The sequence below is a fragment of the Monodelphis domestica genome, chromosome 1 (assembly GCF_027887165.1).
Source record: "Monodelphis domestica isolate mMonDom1 chromosome 1, mMonDom1.pri, whole genome shotgun sequence".
Classification (NCBI taxonomy): Eukaryota; Metazoa; Chordata; class Mammalia; order Didelphimorphia; family Didelphidae; genus Monodelphis; species Monodelphis domestica.
The window spans coordinates 504,093,641-504,112,895 of record NC_077227.1 but is presented as its reverse complement, the minus strand read 5'-3'; the positions used below and the strand labels follow the sequence as shown (position 1 = coordinate 504,112,895).

The 19,255-nt window shown below is 38.1% G+C and overlaps 1 protein-coding gene across 2 annotated transcripts in view; it reads left to right on the top strand.

The window, feature by feature from the left end:
• SLC9A8 (solute carrier family 9 member A8) overlaps positions 1–19,255 on the top strand; it is a 149,826-nt gene that overhangs the window by 92,954 nt on the left and 37,617 nt on the right. For both annotated transcript variants that reach the window (XM_007475754.3, XM_007475753.3), the window contains 3 exons: positions 4,013–4,129; positions 10,790–10,872; positions 15,994–16,105. In XM_007475754.3, coding sequence (XP_007475816.1) covers positions 4,013–4,129; positions 10,790–10,872; positions 15,994–16,105 — 312 coding nt within the window. The remainder of the gene's footprint in view (positions 1–4,012; positions 4,130–10,789; positions 10,873–15,993; positions 16,106–19,255) is intronic.

Genomic DNA, 19,255 nt, shown 5'->3' with positions numbered 1-19,255 from the left:
AGAGATAAATAAACAAAAACAATAGAGGCCACTTTTTAGATATTTCAGTATTGCTTTTCTTTATACACTTCCTTCAGTGTTAACCTCTGTGGTGTTATTTCCTAAGGGAATACTTTTCTGGTCCCCTTATGAGTGCTTCTACTTAAGTTATGTTGTACTGATTATGGTACCAACTCAACATTTAAAATTTCTTGACTTGAATCCTTCTTAGTCTCAATTTCTTTAACTATGAATAATCATACTTGTATTATCTACTTCAGAGAGTAGGTATAGTAGAGTGCCTGCCCCTGAAGTGTTCACAATCCACTAGGGAATTAGATGAGATCCATGCTGGCAAACCGATGGCCTGTGTGCTGGAGGAGACTGCTGCCTTCCCCCTCTCCATGCATACTTGAGGACATTTTTCCCATCACCCACCCCTCTGTCCAGCATCCCAAAGGGAAGGAACACTTCCTTCCTCCGCTGTCTGAGGTAAGGCAGAGCACTCACATGTGGTGTCAGGGTTGCAGCTTGGGCACTCAGTCTCTGAAAGGTTTGCCATCACTGAACTAGACAATTTTCAAGATCTTTAAAGAATTTTTCAACTAGGTAACTTGATGGTGGAATAATTAGAGTGTTAGACCTGGAATTAGGAAGACCTGAATTCAAAACCAGCCTTAGACACTTGCTTGCTGTGTGACCCTAGGGAAATCACTTAATCTTTGCCTCAGTTTTCGCAACTGTGAAATGAGGATAATAACAGCACCTACCCATGTAGGATTGTCATGAGGATCAAATGAGATAATATTTGTAAAAGTGCTTAGTACAGAATACTAGGTGCTATCTAAATGCTTATTCCCTTTACTTTACTTTCCCTAATTTCTGTGATCCTCTGATTTTGAAAAAAAGGTAAATAAGTTACTATTTTAACAATGTTTGGGCTTTTCTGAAGTATTGATTTTTATTTTAAGGTGAGAATGGTAGAGTTTAAGTTTTGTTTATGGAGGACAGCTGGGTGGCTCAGTGGATTGAGAGCCAGACCCAGAGCAGGAGTTCTAGGTTCAAATCTGGCCTTAGACACTTCCTAGCTGTGTGACCCTGGGTAAGTCACTTAACCCCTATTTCCTAGCCCTTACTGCTCTTCTGCCTTAGAACCAATACTCAGTAGTGATTCTAAGACAGAAAGTAAGGATTTAAAAAAATTGAAATTAAGAAAAGGTTTTTCTTGTGAACTGAATTGATAACCTTATTCAAACAGAGGCATTCAAGGAAAATAAAGTTGTTTGAAAACTAGAACACAGCTTTTTTTTAAAAACAAAACCTCTTAGATACTGAGATTGGAAATCCATGGGACTTGAAATCCATATTATAGAGGCCTAGGAGTCACTATATAAGTCAGAGTATTTTGCTACATAATACTTTTAAATTGCATGGAATAATTCATAAATAAAAAAATGGCTGCGTTCCTCAGATTTTGCTATCAGAATGCATTGAGAATAGCAGTAAATTAGAATAAAATGGTATTTTCTAAACCCAGGAAAGCAGGGCATGTTTTTTTAAACCTTTTTAAACCTAAAGGAATTTTCCTTGCCTTGATGAGTACTTCTTAATGAACATGCCATAGTCAACAAGGGAGAAAGTGAATTTGTTATTTTCTAATAATATTACCTTCACTCATTTCTCCCAACTTCTTATACATGCTAAAAGACAGAACACTCTTAGAATTCATCTCAGTCAGTTATCATATCTCACTTTTATGAAAGAATATGTATCAGGTACTGTGAAAAATACTGGGAATATAATAACAATAACTGACATTATTTTAAGGTTTTCAGGGTACTTTACATGTATTATGTCTTTCATCTTCAACAGTCTTGGGAGGTAGTTGCTATTATCATCCCCATTTTATAGATGAAGAAAACTGAGACAGAGATTAAATTACTTGCCCAGTTATTATCCAGGCATAATTGATTAGTAAGTGTTTGAAGCAGGATATGGACTCTGAGACCAACACTGTCTACTGCACAAAGAAAGGAGAATAAAAGGTGTTCTTAAAGAGCTTACATTATCTAATGGGGAGATTACATGTATATACAAATATAAACATATGTATATATATATATATATATATATTTAATATATACAAAATAAATTAGTCATTTAAGGGCAGCTGGGGGAATCAGTAAAAAACTTCATGGGGGCGTCTGTGTGACTCAGTGGATTGAGAGCCAGGCCTAGAGATGCATGGTCTTAGGTTCAAATCTGACCTCAGATACTTCCTAGCTGTGTGACTGTGGGCAAGTCACTTAGTCACTTAACCCCCTTTGCCTAGCTCTTATTGCTCTTCTGCCTTGGAACCAATAGTATTGATTCTAAGATGGAAGGGAGGGCTTTAAAAAAAAAAAAGGAAGAGACTTCATGTAGAACATAACACTGGAGCATTGTTGAAGAAAACCATGGATTCTGAGAGGTATATATGAAAAGGGCATGCATTTCAGGCATGAGGAACAACCAGTGAAAATCCCAAATATCCGGAGATGGAATGTCATATGTGCCTGTATGGCTGGACCATAGACTTTATAGTAAATAATGTGAAAGAAGACTAGAAAAGTTGGAAAGGATCAGGTTGTGAAGAACTTTACCTTATAAAGAAATTTGTAATTTGTTGGTTTGTTGAAATGGGAAAAGTAGGTAAAGTGATTAGACCTATGATTTTGGGAAATTACTTTGGTGGAAAGGAATTAAAGGAGGGGGAGAGAGAGACAGAGACACACTGTCTATGGTTATAGAGTTCTCCCTAGCTAGGGTTAGTAGCCAGTCTGTAACTGGTTAGGGTTAGTCTGGGGTCAAGGTTGGGCTTTATTAGCATTAGACTCTAATTGCTCTGGACTGTTTTCATTAGTGATTTCCCCAGAAAACACATTAACTCCCTGAACTGATTCTGTTCCATTTTCACTGGTAACCCTTCTTCAAGACCATGATTCAAACCCGCAGTCTCCAGAGAAGCTCCCTCAAAGACTCTCCCCAATCAGAAGACTCTCTCCAGAAGACAAACTCCTCAGACTATCTTCTCAAAGACAATCTGCTCTGAGGGAGTTTGTTTTTAAGTTTTTTGGTTGATTAACTCAATATAGACAAAGAGAATAAAGAATTCCCTTTAACAACATCCCCTGTGATCCTTTGGGAGACTAGTCTCCCCAATGAATTATTTAACATAACCAGCTTATACCTCTAAAGATCTTCTAGCTACAGGTGCATACAATATTATACTTTTCTAAGAAGGAAATTACAATAGTTAGAGATAAGAGGGAAATAAGAGAGAGAGAGAGAGCAAAACCAGTGTTTGCTAGGTGCAATGACAAAAATCAATTAGGGGGAAATCCCCTTTGGCATACAAGTTTATATTCAAAATACTGTGTTCAAGTGTCCCACCACAATTTAGTCAGTTATACTCCAAAGTTCATGCTGGATCTTCTGGTGCTTTGGAGATTTGGAATGATCTTCCTAAAGTACAGGTCTGACCATGTCACAGCTTAACCTGTGATGTAGGGTATTTAGGAAGAATTTGTTGGTAATAAGAGTTGTTATATACTAGAATTAAGTGAAAGAGATTATAGGATCTCCTTTGGCTGTCTTCAGAAACAAGATTTCTTCCCTATCTATCCATCTGAATTCTAATTATTTATCATTTAAGTTCCTGCTCAATGCCACCTCCTCCATAAACCTTTCCATGAAGGAAGAACTTTGATGATGTTTCATGTATTATATTTTGTGTTGTTATTTTTGTTCTTATCTTAATTTTCCTATTATATTAGCCAGGGTTATAGGAACCAATTAAACATCTGTTTCTGGAATTAAGTAGCTGTTTGGCAGGGAATAAATTAATCCTTTAACCCTCTATTTCTCACACAAATTTTAATTTCTTGAAGGCAGGTACTTAAGTGCATTCTCATATAGAATTCAATAGATGGATGTTGAACCCACTGAGTAATTGTCCCCACATTTACTAGGTTCTCTTCCTGTTTCTCTATAGGTATCATGGCCATCCTGTTCTCTGGTATTGTGATGTCTCATTATACACACCATAACCTTTCCCCAGTTACACAGATCCTAATGCAGCAAACCCTACGAACTGTTGCCTTCATGTGTGGTAAGTTCCACATTTACAGTGTGTGGCTATAGTCATTAAGTCATTAGTTCATTCATCAGGCATTTGTTAAACTCCTTCTAAATGGAAATCACTATGCTAGGTGCTGGGGAGAAAATACAGAGAATGAAATAATCCTAATTCTCAAGGAACTTACATGCCAGTGGGAAGATGCATATAGAGCTTGAATAGAATAAATGCAAAGTAATTAAATGCAAGGTAGTTTGATAAAAAAGGCACTGGTAGTTGGGGGAATCAGTAAAGGCTCGCCTCTAGAAGGTGAGACTTGAGCTCTTAAAGGAATAGAAGAATCCTGTGAGGCAGAGGAGAGGATGGAGTGTATTAAAGGAATGAGGAGTGACCACTGTAAATGCATAGAGAAATGAGATGGAGTGTCATGTGTGAGTAAGAAAAAGAAGGTCAGTTTGACCGAATCCCAGAGTGGAAGAAGAAGTAATGTCCAGAAAGGGAGCAAAGATAGTTTAGAACCAGGTGCGAAGGGCTTTAAAAGCTAAACATAACAGGTTTATGACTTAGCCTAGAAGAAATTTGGGGGAGAAAAAACTTCATTGGAAGTTTCCTTAAGCCCAGATCCTTTGTTTCTTATGCTCAGATCTGATGTCACTTTCCTGCTCAAGGACAAAGAAAATAATTTTGATATTAGTGGTTAGGTTGATCTGAAGTCATGAGAGATTTGAGGCAGACTGACTGAGCAAGAGGCTCTCGTAAAAGTCCAGGTAAGAGATGATAAAGACTTGGACTAAATAAAGGAGTAGCAGTATGTGTGGAAAGAAGTCATTTACAAGAGATGTGGAGGTAGAAATGGCAAGATCTTGTAGCTGATTAGAGAGGTGATATGAAGAGGAATAAGAGCTGAGGGGGATGCCCATGTTTTGAACCTGGGAGAATGGAAGACGGTGGTGTCTGTGACAGAAATAGGGAATTTCGGAAGAAGGAGGGTGTAAGTGGAAAGATAAGAAGTTGAAATGTCTCTTAGACATTCAGACTGAAACGTGCAATAAGTATAGGACAGAAGCTCAAGAGAAATGGGCTGGATTTATATATGTTAGAGTCATTGGCATAGAGAGAATCATTAAACAATCAGGGGCTGCTATAGTCACTAAGAGAGAGTTCACAGAAAGCAGAGTAAGGAGTATAGAATAGAACCTTGGGATAGACCCAGTTAGTATGTGTTATATGGATGATGAGTCAGAAAAGAAGACAGAGAAGGTGCAAACATGTATGAGGAGGTTGGTCAAGACAAAGAAGGAATGTCTTAAAAAATGAGACAGCAAAAGAGCTAGTGGAGAACAGTCAGAAGTGTCAAACACAGAGGTAGCTAGAATAGAGAGCCAGGCTTGGAGATGGGAAGTCCTGGTTTCAAATCTGAACTTAGAATATTGCCTAGCTATGTGACCCTGGGCAAGTCACTTAACCCCCATTGCCTAGCCCTTACTACCTTAGAACCGATACTTAATATTAGATTCTAAGACAGATGGTAAGGGTAAAAAAAAAGTGTCAAACAATGCACAGATATATAAAAAAGGACTTAGAAAAGACCATCAGATTTATCAATGAAGAAATCTTTGATAATCTTGGAGAAAATAGTTTTAGTTGAGTAATGAATTAAGAAGCCAAATTGCAAGGGCTGAGAAATGGGAGGAAAGGAAGTGGTAGCAGCAAGAGTAGACAGCTTCTTGTAGGCATTTGTCCAAGAAAGGGAGAAGAGGTAGATGATGATAATTTACAGGTATGGTGATGTCTAATGAAGGCTTTTTAAGAAAAGAGAGACTTAACCATGTTTGAGGGCAATAGGAAAGGAATTAATAGATATGGAGAGGTTGAAGCTTTGAGAGGAAGGGGATGATTAAGATTAGTGTTTGTTGGAGAAGACAAGAGGTGATGGGATCAAGTGTACATATAGAGGGAGGGTGGTCTTGGCACAGAGAAGAATTACCTCTTTGTCAGAATCTAGGAAAAAGTAGAGATGGGATGGTAATATAATGGTGTTACAAGTTGTAAGAGAGAGAGAGAAAGGAAAATTAATTGCCTTAATTATCTCAGTAAGGCTGAGAAGGGGAGAGAGAGATATGTAGGGAACTTGAAGAGGGAAGAGAAATTTTAAATACTTCCACTGGGGAGTGAGATAAAGAATCAATATAAAAGGAATAAAATAACTGCCTTCTTGCAGAAAGGGCCCAGATGACACTGGATAACATTAGTTTAAAATGTTCCTACATAGTACAGTGGTGAGATTTCCTCCAGCTATGTTCAGTAGTCCATGAGTAAGAATAAAGCAGGATGATAGAAGTATTCTGGGGATGGTTTTTGGTAATCAATAAACAGCAATAAAACAGGGGTAAGGGATTTGAGAAGAATAGTGTAAACTGAAATGTTTAACAAAAGTCTAAATTGGATAGGTAGAAAAGTGAAGTCAGAATAAGAGCAATGGGAAAAGAAGGAGAAGGGAATAAACATTTTATTAAATGCCTACATTGTGCTAGGTCCTTTATAAATATTACCTCATTTGAGCCTCATAACAACCATGTGAGGTAGGTGCTATTATTATCCCTATTTGATAGTTGGGGAAATTAGGCAGATAGAGGAGAGGGTAAGTGACTTCCCTAAGATCATAGTGCTAGTAAGTTATATTTTAACTTTGGTTTTCTTGATTTTAGGCCCAGCATTCTATCCATTTTGTTACCTAATTGCCTTGCGAATGGCTTGAGAAAATCCTGAAGGGAGTGGAAGGATTAGAGTTCTTGATGAAGGCAATGAACAAGTTTAGAATGGATGAGATATGGGGAGAAGTGGAATGATAAGAGATTGTGGTCAGATACAGGAAGGTCACAGTATCTAGTTAAGAATCATTTGTGGGTAATGGTGACATTCAGTATATGACCATCCTAATGTGAGACTGAAGACAGGGTGATATGATATTTAAAGGGCCTAAGAAACTTCAAGGAAGTAGAGAGAGTGTCAGTATGAATGCTGAGGCTTAAGAGAAAGGAGAGAGGGATATTTGGTCCTGAACATGAGAAAGGAGGAAGAGTGACCTGGGTATTAGTGTATACCATAGTCACCATGATTTGGATTAGATCATTACTGAATTGATTGGTGGGGGATTAAATGAAATTAGCCTGTTGCCTAAAAAAGTTGTAATGAATATTTTTATTATGAGGGCCCTCTTTTTAAGATCTAAAATTGAGAATCATCATCAACAGTCAACTCATATATCTTGAAACTGTAAGATTTAAAATAGTGAAGCCCATAAACTGTAGTGAGTTAAAATGGTGGAAGATATAAATTATGATAGATATAAGAGATGGTGAGTAAATTTGACCGCAGAAAATATGTTTCACTATAGTGTCTTGATTTTTAAATCAAATATAAGGTGGTCGCCAGGGAAATATTCCCAATTATTCAAATACCCAAGTCAACTGGGTTTTATAGAGATTTTAATTAATACAAATGTGGAATTAAAGAAAAGAGAGAAAGAGAGAAAAAGGAAATAAGTATGAAGGACCTTAAGCCAACATGGCCTAGACCTGAGTCTTAAGAGAGAGAGATCAGTCAGTCAGGCTTTTAACACTCACCACAAGGTCTGTCTAAGCAAGGATTCTAGTAACACCAGGCCAGCATCATCTCAGCTGCTTTCACCAGCTCCCTCCTCCATCTGAATGTTTCAGAATCAGTCCTTCCTCAATCTGAATGTTTTAGAACGAGTCCTCCTCAATCTGAATGTTTCAGAATGACTTCTTCAATCTGAATGTTTCAGAATGATTCCAGCTCTTCTGGCGGGAGAGCTCTTATTTTTAAGGGCAAAATCTCCTATGTCACCTCCCCTAAGTTCTTCCATCTACCAATCACTGTAGATGTTTTCCAAAAGACAGCCCATTTTGAATTCACAGCTGAGTAGATTAATCTCTTTAGTAAGTCAGAAAAAAATGCTGCTGTGTCGACTAATTTCATTAAGAGAAAACCTCTGAGTAAGTTTTCACCTTTTAGGTCTAAGTAGTTTACAAGTTGCCCCACCTTTATAGGCACTTAGCATTCCATTGTATCAATTCCAAAAATAGGCATGGCTCAAAGAACTCCTTTCCTTTATAAGTATGGTTTTCAAGTACTTTCATTGTTTAGCAAGGAGTTTTCTGCCCTAAAGCATTCTTAAGTAGGGGTGGAATAGAGGTCCTCCCATAGCAAGGAGTTTTCTCCCCTAAAGCAGTCCCAAATAGGGATGGGGTAGAGATCCTCCCATAGCAAGTAGTTTTCACATTCAAGTAGAGTTCTCACTATCTGGTAGGGAATTATTTCAAGTAGGGAATTGTAGGATTCCTCAATGTGGAGTAAAATTTTTAACATTCATAAGTCTGTGAAATTTTAAGGTTTACAATACATTTGAGCTAAGTCTGTTAGAATCAAATCATATTTTGAGTCAAGTTTACCATGTGACTTTCTTTATAATATTTAGAATCTGAGGAAGCCCACATTAGGTCATGGCATAGTTATATTTTTTGTGTCCCGAAATTTGTTGGATAACAAAAAATATTTTGCTGATTACTCTCACTTTGAATTCAATGAATAATAATTTTCAATAAAATATCAACTTTCTGAGCAAAAAGACCTGAGTCTTTAAGTGGATCTATCTAAAGTAAGAATAGAAAAAGACACAAAACTTTGTTTATTGATTTCAGTTTCCATGCAATTTTGTTTTTAGCTCTTCGTTTTTTTTTTAATCATCCTTTTTAACAACTGTAAAGAGGGTATAAATGTGAGGGTTTTTTATAAAAGGTTGGACTGGAGTATTTAAAAATATGATCACCAGGAATTTAATTCCAAAGAGATTTATTTTAACTATTTATTTATAAAATATAGAAAGAGTGAAAGTAAGAAAACCAAAGAGAGAATAGGGTGAGATATCTAGGCTAGACACTAAGTATTTTTCTCCGACTCTGGCTTAACCCAGGCAGGGCTAGTTAGTCCTTAGCCAGAGAGGCCTCGACTTGATAGGTCTCTCCTAAGGCTAGTCCCTTCAAAAAATCCAGGGAAGGAGTTAGCTCGTTTCACTCACTACATGTCAGTCCAAAGGGAGAGATTTAAGAATAGTCTCACCAAGTTCAAGGTTTCAAGTCCAGTAAGCAGATTCTTCACCAGCCTCCAACTTGAACTCAGAATTCCGAAGAATGAGAGAACTTCCTCCCAGGAAGTTGTAATTCCTTTTAAAGACGCTTCTTTGTGTCACTTCCTGTGCCTTCCTCTACTTTTTACATGGACAAATTATAATCCATAGTTTTGCTTAGGACTGCCCAGGAGGGCAGTCAGTCAATTCTGATTCGTCACCCACTGTTGCACACGTGAATCACAGACCTTCCCCACGTAAAGATTAAGTGGGATGTGTACACTTTTGGTGATTAAATATAAAAATGGGCAGGGGAATTAATTTAATCTTCACAATCAGGGGAGAGTTAATTTAATCTTCACACAACCCAGTTAATTGATTCATTTTAGACTTGAGATAACTTTAGAAATAAGTATGTTAGAACTCTGAAAGACATTTTTCTTAAGACATTCAATTGATTACATCCTAAAAGTAGTGACTCAGTGGATAGAGAGTCAGGCCTGGAGATGAAGTCCTGGGTTCAAATGTGGCCTTATATACTTCGTAACTGTGTGATCCTGGGCAAGTCACTTCAACTCAGTTGCCCAGCCCTTACAGCTCTTTTGCCTCGGAAGGAGTACTTGGTATTTATTCTAAAACAGAAGATATGGGTTTAAAAAAAAAAGAAAATAAGTAATGGACAATTGGTCTTTTGCCAGTAGACTGTAGCCATATCTGTTAGTGCTGTTGAATTTGGACATGCTTTGTCTGTTTTAGTCTAGAATTCCATGAATTTTACTACTAAATGTATGTATGTTGTGGGTTGCACTTGCAACCATGGACCTGGATTTTTGCCACTCCATTGCAATCTAGAAGCCTTGTTGATCACAATTTTTAGTAAACTGATGGATTTATATATAATAATCATTGTTTTTCCTGGATTGCTAACACTAGTTTTTATGCACACTTAGACAACTGATCCATCAAAACGGGATATTTTGAATGGCAAATACATTCTTCTTGTGTATGTGGTTTAGTAGATGGTAATTCAAGGTGGTAAAGAAGGGAATGAAAGAGACTTAAGCAGAAATTTATCTAAGGTATTGATTGCAACTGCTATTAAAGTTCTCCTTCAAGGCCTTGTTGTAGTGCTAAAGGAGATTGGTTTTAGAAAGACTGGGGCTCTGGAAGAACTGTCTAACTGGAAAGCCTCACATAATACCATCAGTGGAATATATATCTGTAGTTTTGGGGGCAGCCTAACCAAATTCAGAGATGCTTATGCCCAATAGGCTGGCTATACAAATTCAGCAAACCAATTAAAGAGGTCCTTTTTTCAAAAGAGGAAGGCAAAAAAAGAATTGCAATTTGTATCTGTGGAGGGAATACTTGGGCCGATAAAGTCACAGAGGTTGTTACAGTGAAGTATGGAAGAACATGCTCAATGATAAATAATTTTGTTGGATTTTATCATATTCTGAGGTCATTTATGTTCAGTTACTTAACTGTTTACTGTTTTTTTAAAAAGTTAGAGTTGAATAAATTTATTTTTTGTTTTATTTCAGAAACATGTGTGTTTGCATTTCTTGGTCTGTCCATCTTCAGTTTTCCTCACAAATTTGAAATTTCCTTTGTCATCTGGTGCATAGTAAGTATTTTTCCTTGCTTTTCCTTTTTTAAACTTCTTGGTTATAAGTAAACAAGCATAAATCTTTTTTTATGTAGCTGCTTGGCACTTTTCTTTTAAAATTTAAAAAAAAAACCTTTTGGAGGAAATTAGGAAAAAATGAGGACAATAATACACTGTTGGTAGAACTGTGAACTGATCCAAACATTTTTGAGAGCAATCTGGAATCACGCTCAAAGAGTTGTAAAATTGTGTATGCCTTTTAACCCAACAATACCACTATTAGGTTTATTTCCTAAGGTAATTAAGGAAAACAGAAAAGAAACTATCCATTCTAAAATATCAATAACAGCTCTCTCTGTGGTAACAAAAAACTGGAAATTGAAGGGATGCTCATCAATTGGGAAATGGTTGACCAAGTTTTGGCATATGATTGTAGAGTACTACTGTACCATAACAAGTGAGAAATAGATTAATTTTGGAAAAACATGGAAAGACCTACATGAAATTATGAACAGGTAAACAAGCAGACTCAAGAGAACATTATATATAGCAACAAATATTTTTTAAAGGATGAATAGTGTATATCTACCTTCAAAGAATCGATAAACAGAAATAAGTAAGACATAGTTTTTTATATATATATATATATATATACACACACACACACATATATATATATATATATACACATATATTTTCTTGTCAAATGATGCCTTCTCTGATGGGGGGAGGGCACAAGGGGGAGGGAAGAAGTTAACTGGGTATTTAAATATATCAAACAAATAAATAAATAATTTTTAAAAACTTTTTAAATTGGGCATTATGAACTTAAAAAAAAAAACAAAACCTTCCATCTTAGAATTAATACTGCATATTAGTTCCAAGGCAGAAGACCAATAAGGGCTAGGCAATGGGGATTAAGTGACCTGCCCAGGGCCACACAACTAGGAAGTGTCTGAGGCTAGATTTGAACTCAGGACTTCCTGCCTCTAGGCCTGGCTCTCAATACACTGAGCCACTTTGCTTTCTCTAATTATGGATTATTTTAAATTGTGCAAGTAGAATTCATTTAATAAAAAAGTCTAAGCTCCTCATATTCAATCATTATCATAATAACTTCATATTTCTTTAAGGGTTAACTTTTACAAAGCATTTTTCTCAAAACTGTTCTTTAGTAATTAGCAATGGTACTGTTATCATTGCCAAAGGTAAAGTGAGGAAATGGCCTCAGAGAAGTGAAAGGGATTTTTCTCAGCATTCATATCTCTAGTCACTAATCAGAGCTAGGATGTAAATAGTAAGTTGCACATGTTCTAGATCCTTAAATACCTGTTTGTTGAATTGAATTGTTGTATATCCTTATGTAAAATCCCAATATCCTGAAATGTACTTGGGGATACAAGATGATCTAGAAAAGTTAAACTAGATGATCTATTAATTCCCTTTCAGTTCTAAGATTATTTGAATCTGCTAAGTTCTGTTCTTGTAATAATATGGTTTGGAGGGACAGGGATGAGGAGAGCTAGGTAGCACACCATATAGAGCATCAGATCTAGAGTTGGGAGGACCTGGATTCAAATTCTGTCTCAGATCTCTCTTAGCTGTGTGACCCTGGGCAAGTACTTTAACCCCAGTTGCCTAGCTTTTGACACTCTTCTGTCTTAGAATTGATACTAAGATAAAAGGCAAGTGTTTACAAAAATAAAAATAATAATATAACTTAGGACATTCTACCTAAAACCTTCAGTGAATCTTCCTTGCTTTTTGTAAGACTCACTTGGCATTTTCCTTAACTAAATTGGTCCATGGTTAATTTTTGATCAGAACAAAAAGGAGTAAAATTAAGTTAATGAATTGTCCCAAGAACTCACCTAAGTACACTTTAAGACATTTAATCTGTATAGGAGAAAATTTATCGTTAAGACCACTGTCTTTGAGTTGGTTAGCCACTGTATGCATAGGTAAGCAGTGACATATTACTAGGCATGATGTATTTGCTAGTTTTATAACATTCATTGGATCCTTGAAGAGCATTTGCACATCAGTCAGTCATATCCTTTGAAATACCCCATGCTTATAATCAACTTCCTGTTTGGAAAAGTCTCTTCCTTCTCCTCTTTATCCCTCCCCTTCCCCCCCCCCCCCCATTTTTTTACTGGCTGGTGAAAGTGAGTCCTGGGCCTGGGGTTATGAGCGATCTGCTGGGAGGCCAGAGTTGCTAGGGTCAGGTGGGTCGGGACTGGGAGAGCGGATCTGGGTCAAACAGGTCCGGATTGCAGGAGCGCAGAAGCAGGCAGCAGTAGCCGGGCCAAGTGGGCAGGGCTGGGACCAGGTGAGTGATCTGAATCAAGAAAATCTGAATCAGATGGCTGCAGGCAGGAGTGTAGGCAAGCAGGCTCAAGCTGATTCAAGAGGCTTTGCTAAAAAGCCTTGGAGAAACGTGGCTTAGAAATTATTATCTAGGCTATCTTTTAAAAAAAAAAATTTTGAGAAGTTTTCATCCAATCTAGTGGTTGCCATTAACTGTAACAGTTAAATTAGTTTCTCTACTAAAAGTATTATATTTTATGAGGTTTATTAAATTTATTAGAAATCAAGGATACAAATTAATAAGCCACGTGCCTAGGGCTGATTAGCCCATTCTCAGCCTAATTACTACATGTTGCAATGTTCAAGTTGAGGAAGAGAGAGCCCGAAGTAGGCATTGCAGCCAGTTTAAATACAAATTGTGTTCTCCCCCAGGTGGGGACCCAGGTGAGATTATAGGGAATTCTGGAAAGTACCAAGGACTTCTGGGGATTGAAGTCTGGAGTTCAAATCTCCATTTTTACAGAGGGGGAACACCAGAAGTACCTTCTTGGAGACATAATATTTCTGTAATTGAAACCAAGCAGAGTATCTCTTGAGAAATGAAGAACTCAATAAAGGGGGGTTTTGGCAAGAGATTTTTGCTCTAGCCTCCAGCCTTTTAGTTAAGAATAGAGAGACAACTGAGGCCACTGAAGGACTGGGTGTTGGAAGTGGTTGAAGCAGTCTCCATGGTGATGAGATTCCTGGTGATGAGTTTATCTTGGGGAAAGCCTGATGTTTGTGGAGTACAAACCAAGTGGAACAATTGGTGTTCAGCATTTGTAGAGAATCCATTTTATGACTTTTAGACCTTCCCTTTGGAGCCTAGACCTATTAAGAAAGTGGAAACTGTGAATGAAAAATATTTGGGCAAAGAAAAATGGATCTGCAAAGCAAAGGAGCTCAGAACTTTTGGAACACAAATCATCAGGGGAGGGGAGACTGTTCCATAGGAACCTTGAAGGAAGCAGTTAGGAGGCTCCAGCGGCCTGGGACTTCATTGTTCTTTACTGTTTCTGCCTGAAGGTGGAAGACAGATCCCTTTTGTCCCCTCTCTGGCCATTGCCTTCTACCTATACTGTGAGCTGAAGAGATATTTAGTTTTGCCCAGAAGAGACTTGTCAGTAGTGCTATTAATATCTACCTTTAGGGGAAGATAATTTTGTTTTCTGAATTGACTTTATTTCAAAGCCTTCAATCAACAAGATAACTTAGAAATTAGAGAGACTCTAATTTCCCTCTTTCCATCAACCTCTTCTTACCCTCTCTCTCCAAAGAATAAAAGATCCTTTAAAGTACTGATTGTGGGATTTGGTTATTAGTGGGAAAATTTTCAACTTACCATCTGTGACAAGGGTCCCCAAACTTTTTACACAGGGGACCAGTTCACTGTCGCTCAGACTGTTGGAGGGCCAGACTATTAAAAAAACTATGAAGAAATCTATATACCGCTATCTAGGATAGCGGAGACTACAGTGCTGGCTGTGATGGGCCTGTCACACCTTGCACAGGCCCATCACCACCACCACCGTACCAGGGCAGTAGTATACACAGTGTGGAATTCCCTCACCCAGATTGCCACTCACCATGCTGATGTCTTCCATTGTGCAGCCACATAATCCTTTGCACAGCACTTTGTACTTGTTCAGTTATTCTTGGAACAAAGTGCCACACAAAGGATTATGTCACCAGAAGTAGTACTATACGTGATCAACACTGTGCTTTGTGGCACGGCCACATACAGTGCTCCTCTCACTATCCACCAATGAAAGAGGTGCCCCTGGGGGAAGCTGGGTAGCTCAGTGGAGTGAGAGCCAGGGCTAGAGATGGGAAGTCCTAGGTTCAAATCTGGCCTCAGACACTTCCTAGCTGTGTGACCCTGGGCAAGTTACTTAACCCCCATTGCCTAGCCCATATCACTCTTTTGCCTTGGAACCAATATACGACATTGATTCCAAGACGGAAGGTAAGGATTTGAGAGAGAGAGAGAGAGAGAGAGAGAGAGAGAGAGAGAGAGAGAGAGAGAGAGAGGAAGGAAGAAGGAAGGAAGGAAGGAAGGAAGGAAGGAAGGAAGGAAGGAAGGAAGGAAGGAAGGAAGGAAGGAAGGAAGGAAGGAAGGAAGGAAGGAAGGAGGTGCCCCTTCCAGAAGTACAGTGAGGGCCAGATAAATGGCCTCAGGGGGCCATAGTTTGGGGACCCCCTGGTCTGTGAGAAGATATTCATCCAGACAGTTGGGAAGAAAGAAACAGGAAGTAGTGTTGGGAAGGGGCTCAAGAGTCAATGTCTTTCTTTGGCGTATTTCCTGGTGCAACTTCTCTAAAATTCACACACACACACTATAATTCACCAAGTTTCCTTATGTACTACAAAACAATAGCTTATCTCCTCCCCCTCCCCCCAATTCTACCAATAAGAATGATTTTTAAAAGTTAGTGCCATTGGTAGATCTCCCCTAGAGGAGCTAGAGTGGCTCCCAGATAAATCTCTAGGTACTTTAGAATGCTTTCTTTGGCCTCTGTTGCTAATAAAATAAAAATTATTAACTAATGTCCTTGCTTTATATAGATATCTTCTAAATAAAACCTTTTATTCTTTCCCAGGAACACAGGAAGCTCCATACCTATGTTTTAGATCAGGCTAATTAAGATATTGCATTTTTTGCTATTACAGAGAAAAAGTTTTGTTAATAATGACTGTGTTTCAGGAGCTGTATTAACTGCAAACAAGCTACAGCTTGAAGCATATATCATTTTAACTATAGACTTAGAAGATTTTCTTGTCCTTACACAGGTACTTGTGCTGTTTGGCCGAGCTGTGAACATTTTCCCACTGTCCTACCTCCTAAATTTCTTCCGGGATCATAAAATCACTCCCAAAATGATGTTTATCATGTGGTTTAGTGGTAAGTTGAACTTTTTTTAAGGAAGAAGATTGGAAGAACAGTATTGTTCATATATGACACAGGATGGTGAATTAATTTGCTTTTAATTAAACTAATAGTTCTCTGTGTTTTTGAGGTGAAAGGAATATTTATTCTTTCAAATAAAACTTTTTAAAGACTAAAACTAAGGTATTATAAATAATAAGAGATTTTAATCACACTAATAATTGCTGACCTTTATGTACAGCTTTTTACTTTGCAAAGCACTTTCTTTTTAACAAGTCCTCAAAGCAGATATTGTAAATTTTATCAACCCCATTTTTATAAATAAGGAAGTTGAGGCACAAGAGTAATGAAGTGGCTTGTGGTCATTTGGTTTGCATGTTTCACTGTGAGAGAGAGAGATCCAGAAAAGGCAAGGAAGTCAGGCTTTACACTCACCATGGTTACCATCTAAAAGGAAAGCAGTCTGAGGTCTCCCGCATGAGCTCCTCCAGGGTCAAGTGTCCTTCTTCACTCCAACTCAGAGTGTCTTTCTCAAGCGTCTCTCTATTTCCACTTTTATAGACCTTTTTCTCTTGTGTCACCTCCCCTAAATTTCATGTCTACCAATCACAGCAGATGCTTCTCTCCAGGACTGCCCACTCTTTCACATGTGGGTCACAGACCTTCCACTCAAATGTATGAAATGGGTGTTCACACCTTTTTGTGGTTAAAATCCCAAAATGGGTAAATCAACTTTCAGTACTGTGTTTACACTTTGGGAATTAAAATCTAAAAATAGATAGGGGATTACAATTTAATCTTCACAATCAAGGAAGAGCTAAGTACCTTCTCTGTTACATTCAGGAGAGAGCCAAATCCAATCTTCACAGGGGAAAAGTCCCCCCAAAATGCTTTTTTTTTTTATCAATTGCCATTTGGGGGCAGATAATTCCTTATAATAATTTATTTTGAAGAAGTATGTTAAAAATCAGATTTCTCTGAATCTTGAGCTTGTACTCTGGGTTATGAGTGATGGTGGTGATTGTAATATATGACCCAGTAAGGCGGGGGTCACCCACCTACACTGGGGAACTATAGAGAGGGAGAGAAAGAGTTGAGAGAATGAGAGGAGAAAGAGGTTGATCTTCCTCTTTCCTCCCCTTGGGAAAGGTAACCTGGTTTTGTCTCCTTGAGGGACTAAGTATGTCTCCTCAGAGAGTGGGTCTGGAAGGTGGAGGTTAATTTAGAGGCAAGAGCTTCAGTGAAATGACTCACTGCCTTCCTTCTTGGTCTCAGCTATTGTTGAGAGGCAGGATAGACTTTCTTGCCTCTGGATCCTTCCATTACCCCAACTACCACTTCTTCCCCTTAATTCCTGATGTTACTCCTCAGCCTAGGGGAAAAGATTGCTCTTTGGATCTCTAGGATTTAGGCTAACCCTCCTCCTTGGGGAGCGGTATAGTTCCTCCAAATCTTCAATCCCTTTCCTCAGTGTCAGAAACTAGGCTGTCCTGATCTAACTATTAACACTTTAATAGGAATTACTCAGGGAAAGGAGAGATGAGGGTATTTGGTGAGGAAAGTAGGTCTCAGGAATCCCTATGGACTGGCAGACTGACCCCCCCCCCCCCCAGTCTCAGGTTCAAGGCTTTGACCCCTCTTCAAGTCATCTGGTGGTTTGTCTCTGCTCCTGATCTAATCTAGTTAGAAAATGAAGTTCAGGACAAGTTGGAGAGAGAGAGTTGGAGAATAATCTTTGGAGAGGATTTTCTCAGTAAATGGCTTCTTTCAAAGTCCAGTCTTTGAGCTTAGTAAGAGATTTCAGGGTTCACGGGGAAGCAGTTGATGTCTAGAGGGATCTCCAGCCTCAGAGATCTTCTCAAGCTCTCAACTGGAGGAGTGAGTTGAGGTGGCAGTTTCTGAGTTCTCACAACTTCTGCTCTCTCACTGGAATCTTGAGTTTTTTCCTTCTGCCCTTCCCCTGCGTGGATTACTCCTTGAACCAATGGATCTGATTTCTCTCTTTCACAAATTCCTCTCTTACATAGTAGAAACTTCTATAGGAATATATTTGTTGTATTTTAAAATAGTTTGAAAGTGTTAACTCTGCTGATGACAGAGGCAGCTGGTGGTAGAGTAGTTAGAGCACTGAACTCAGAGTCAGGAAGACCCATGCTCAAATCTGGCCTCAGATACTCACTAACTGTGTGACCCTAGGCAAGTCCTTGAACCTCAATTTCCTTAACTAAAAATGGGGATAATAATAATAATACCTATTTCATAGGGTTTTTTGTGAGGATCGAATTAGATAATATTTGGCATGGAGTAGTCACAATATAAATGCTTAATCTCTCTTCTCTCTTTTGATTAGAACTTACAAAAACAAAATTTCAGAATCTCTCTATATTTTGACAAGTAAATTTCTTTCAGAGAAATAACTTAAATTTATTATTGCTTTATAGCTGACAAGGCACTTTATATACTTTCACTTGATCTTTGCAAAATCTTGTCAGGAGGCAGCTAAGGGTGGTACTCTCTTCTTTTTTTAACTTGGAATCAATGCCATGTATTAGTTTCAAGGCAGAAGAGAGGTAAGGGCTAGGCAATAGGGGCTAAGTGACTTGCCCAGGGTCATACAGCTCAGAAGTGTCTGAGACCAGACTTGATAGTATCAATTCTAAGAAAAGGTAAGGATCTTTTTTTTTTTAAATAAGAAAAATTCTGTCATGCATTCAGAGCAGATATCATTATGCCCATTTTGCAAATGAGGAAACTGCCTGCTGTCTAGTTTGGTGGAAATAAAAAATATGTGATGGGAAGTAAGATGAAATAAATTTGGAATGCTAGGAATAATTATTTCTTTTATTTTTTTTTAAGACTGACATTTTTGTGACTTTATTATTCTCAGATTGTCCATATATGGTATATCATGCCACAGATCTCTGCAAGTGAGGACCTGAGAAAAGACCTGTACCTTCCAACCTTTTTATTTATTTATTTTTTAATTTGGTCAGTTTCAAACATTGCTCCTTGGTTACAAAAATCATATACTATTCTTCCCTCCCTTCCCCCCGCCCTTCCTGTAGCCAATGCACAATTCCACTGGGTATTTACATGTGTCCTTGATCAGAACCTATTTCCAAGCTATTGATGTTTGCACTAGGATGTTCATTTAGGGCCTATATT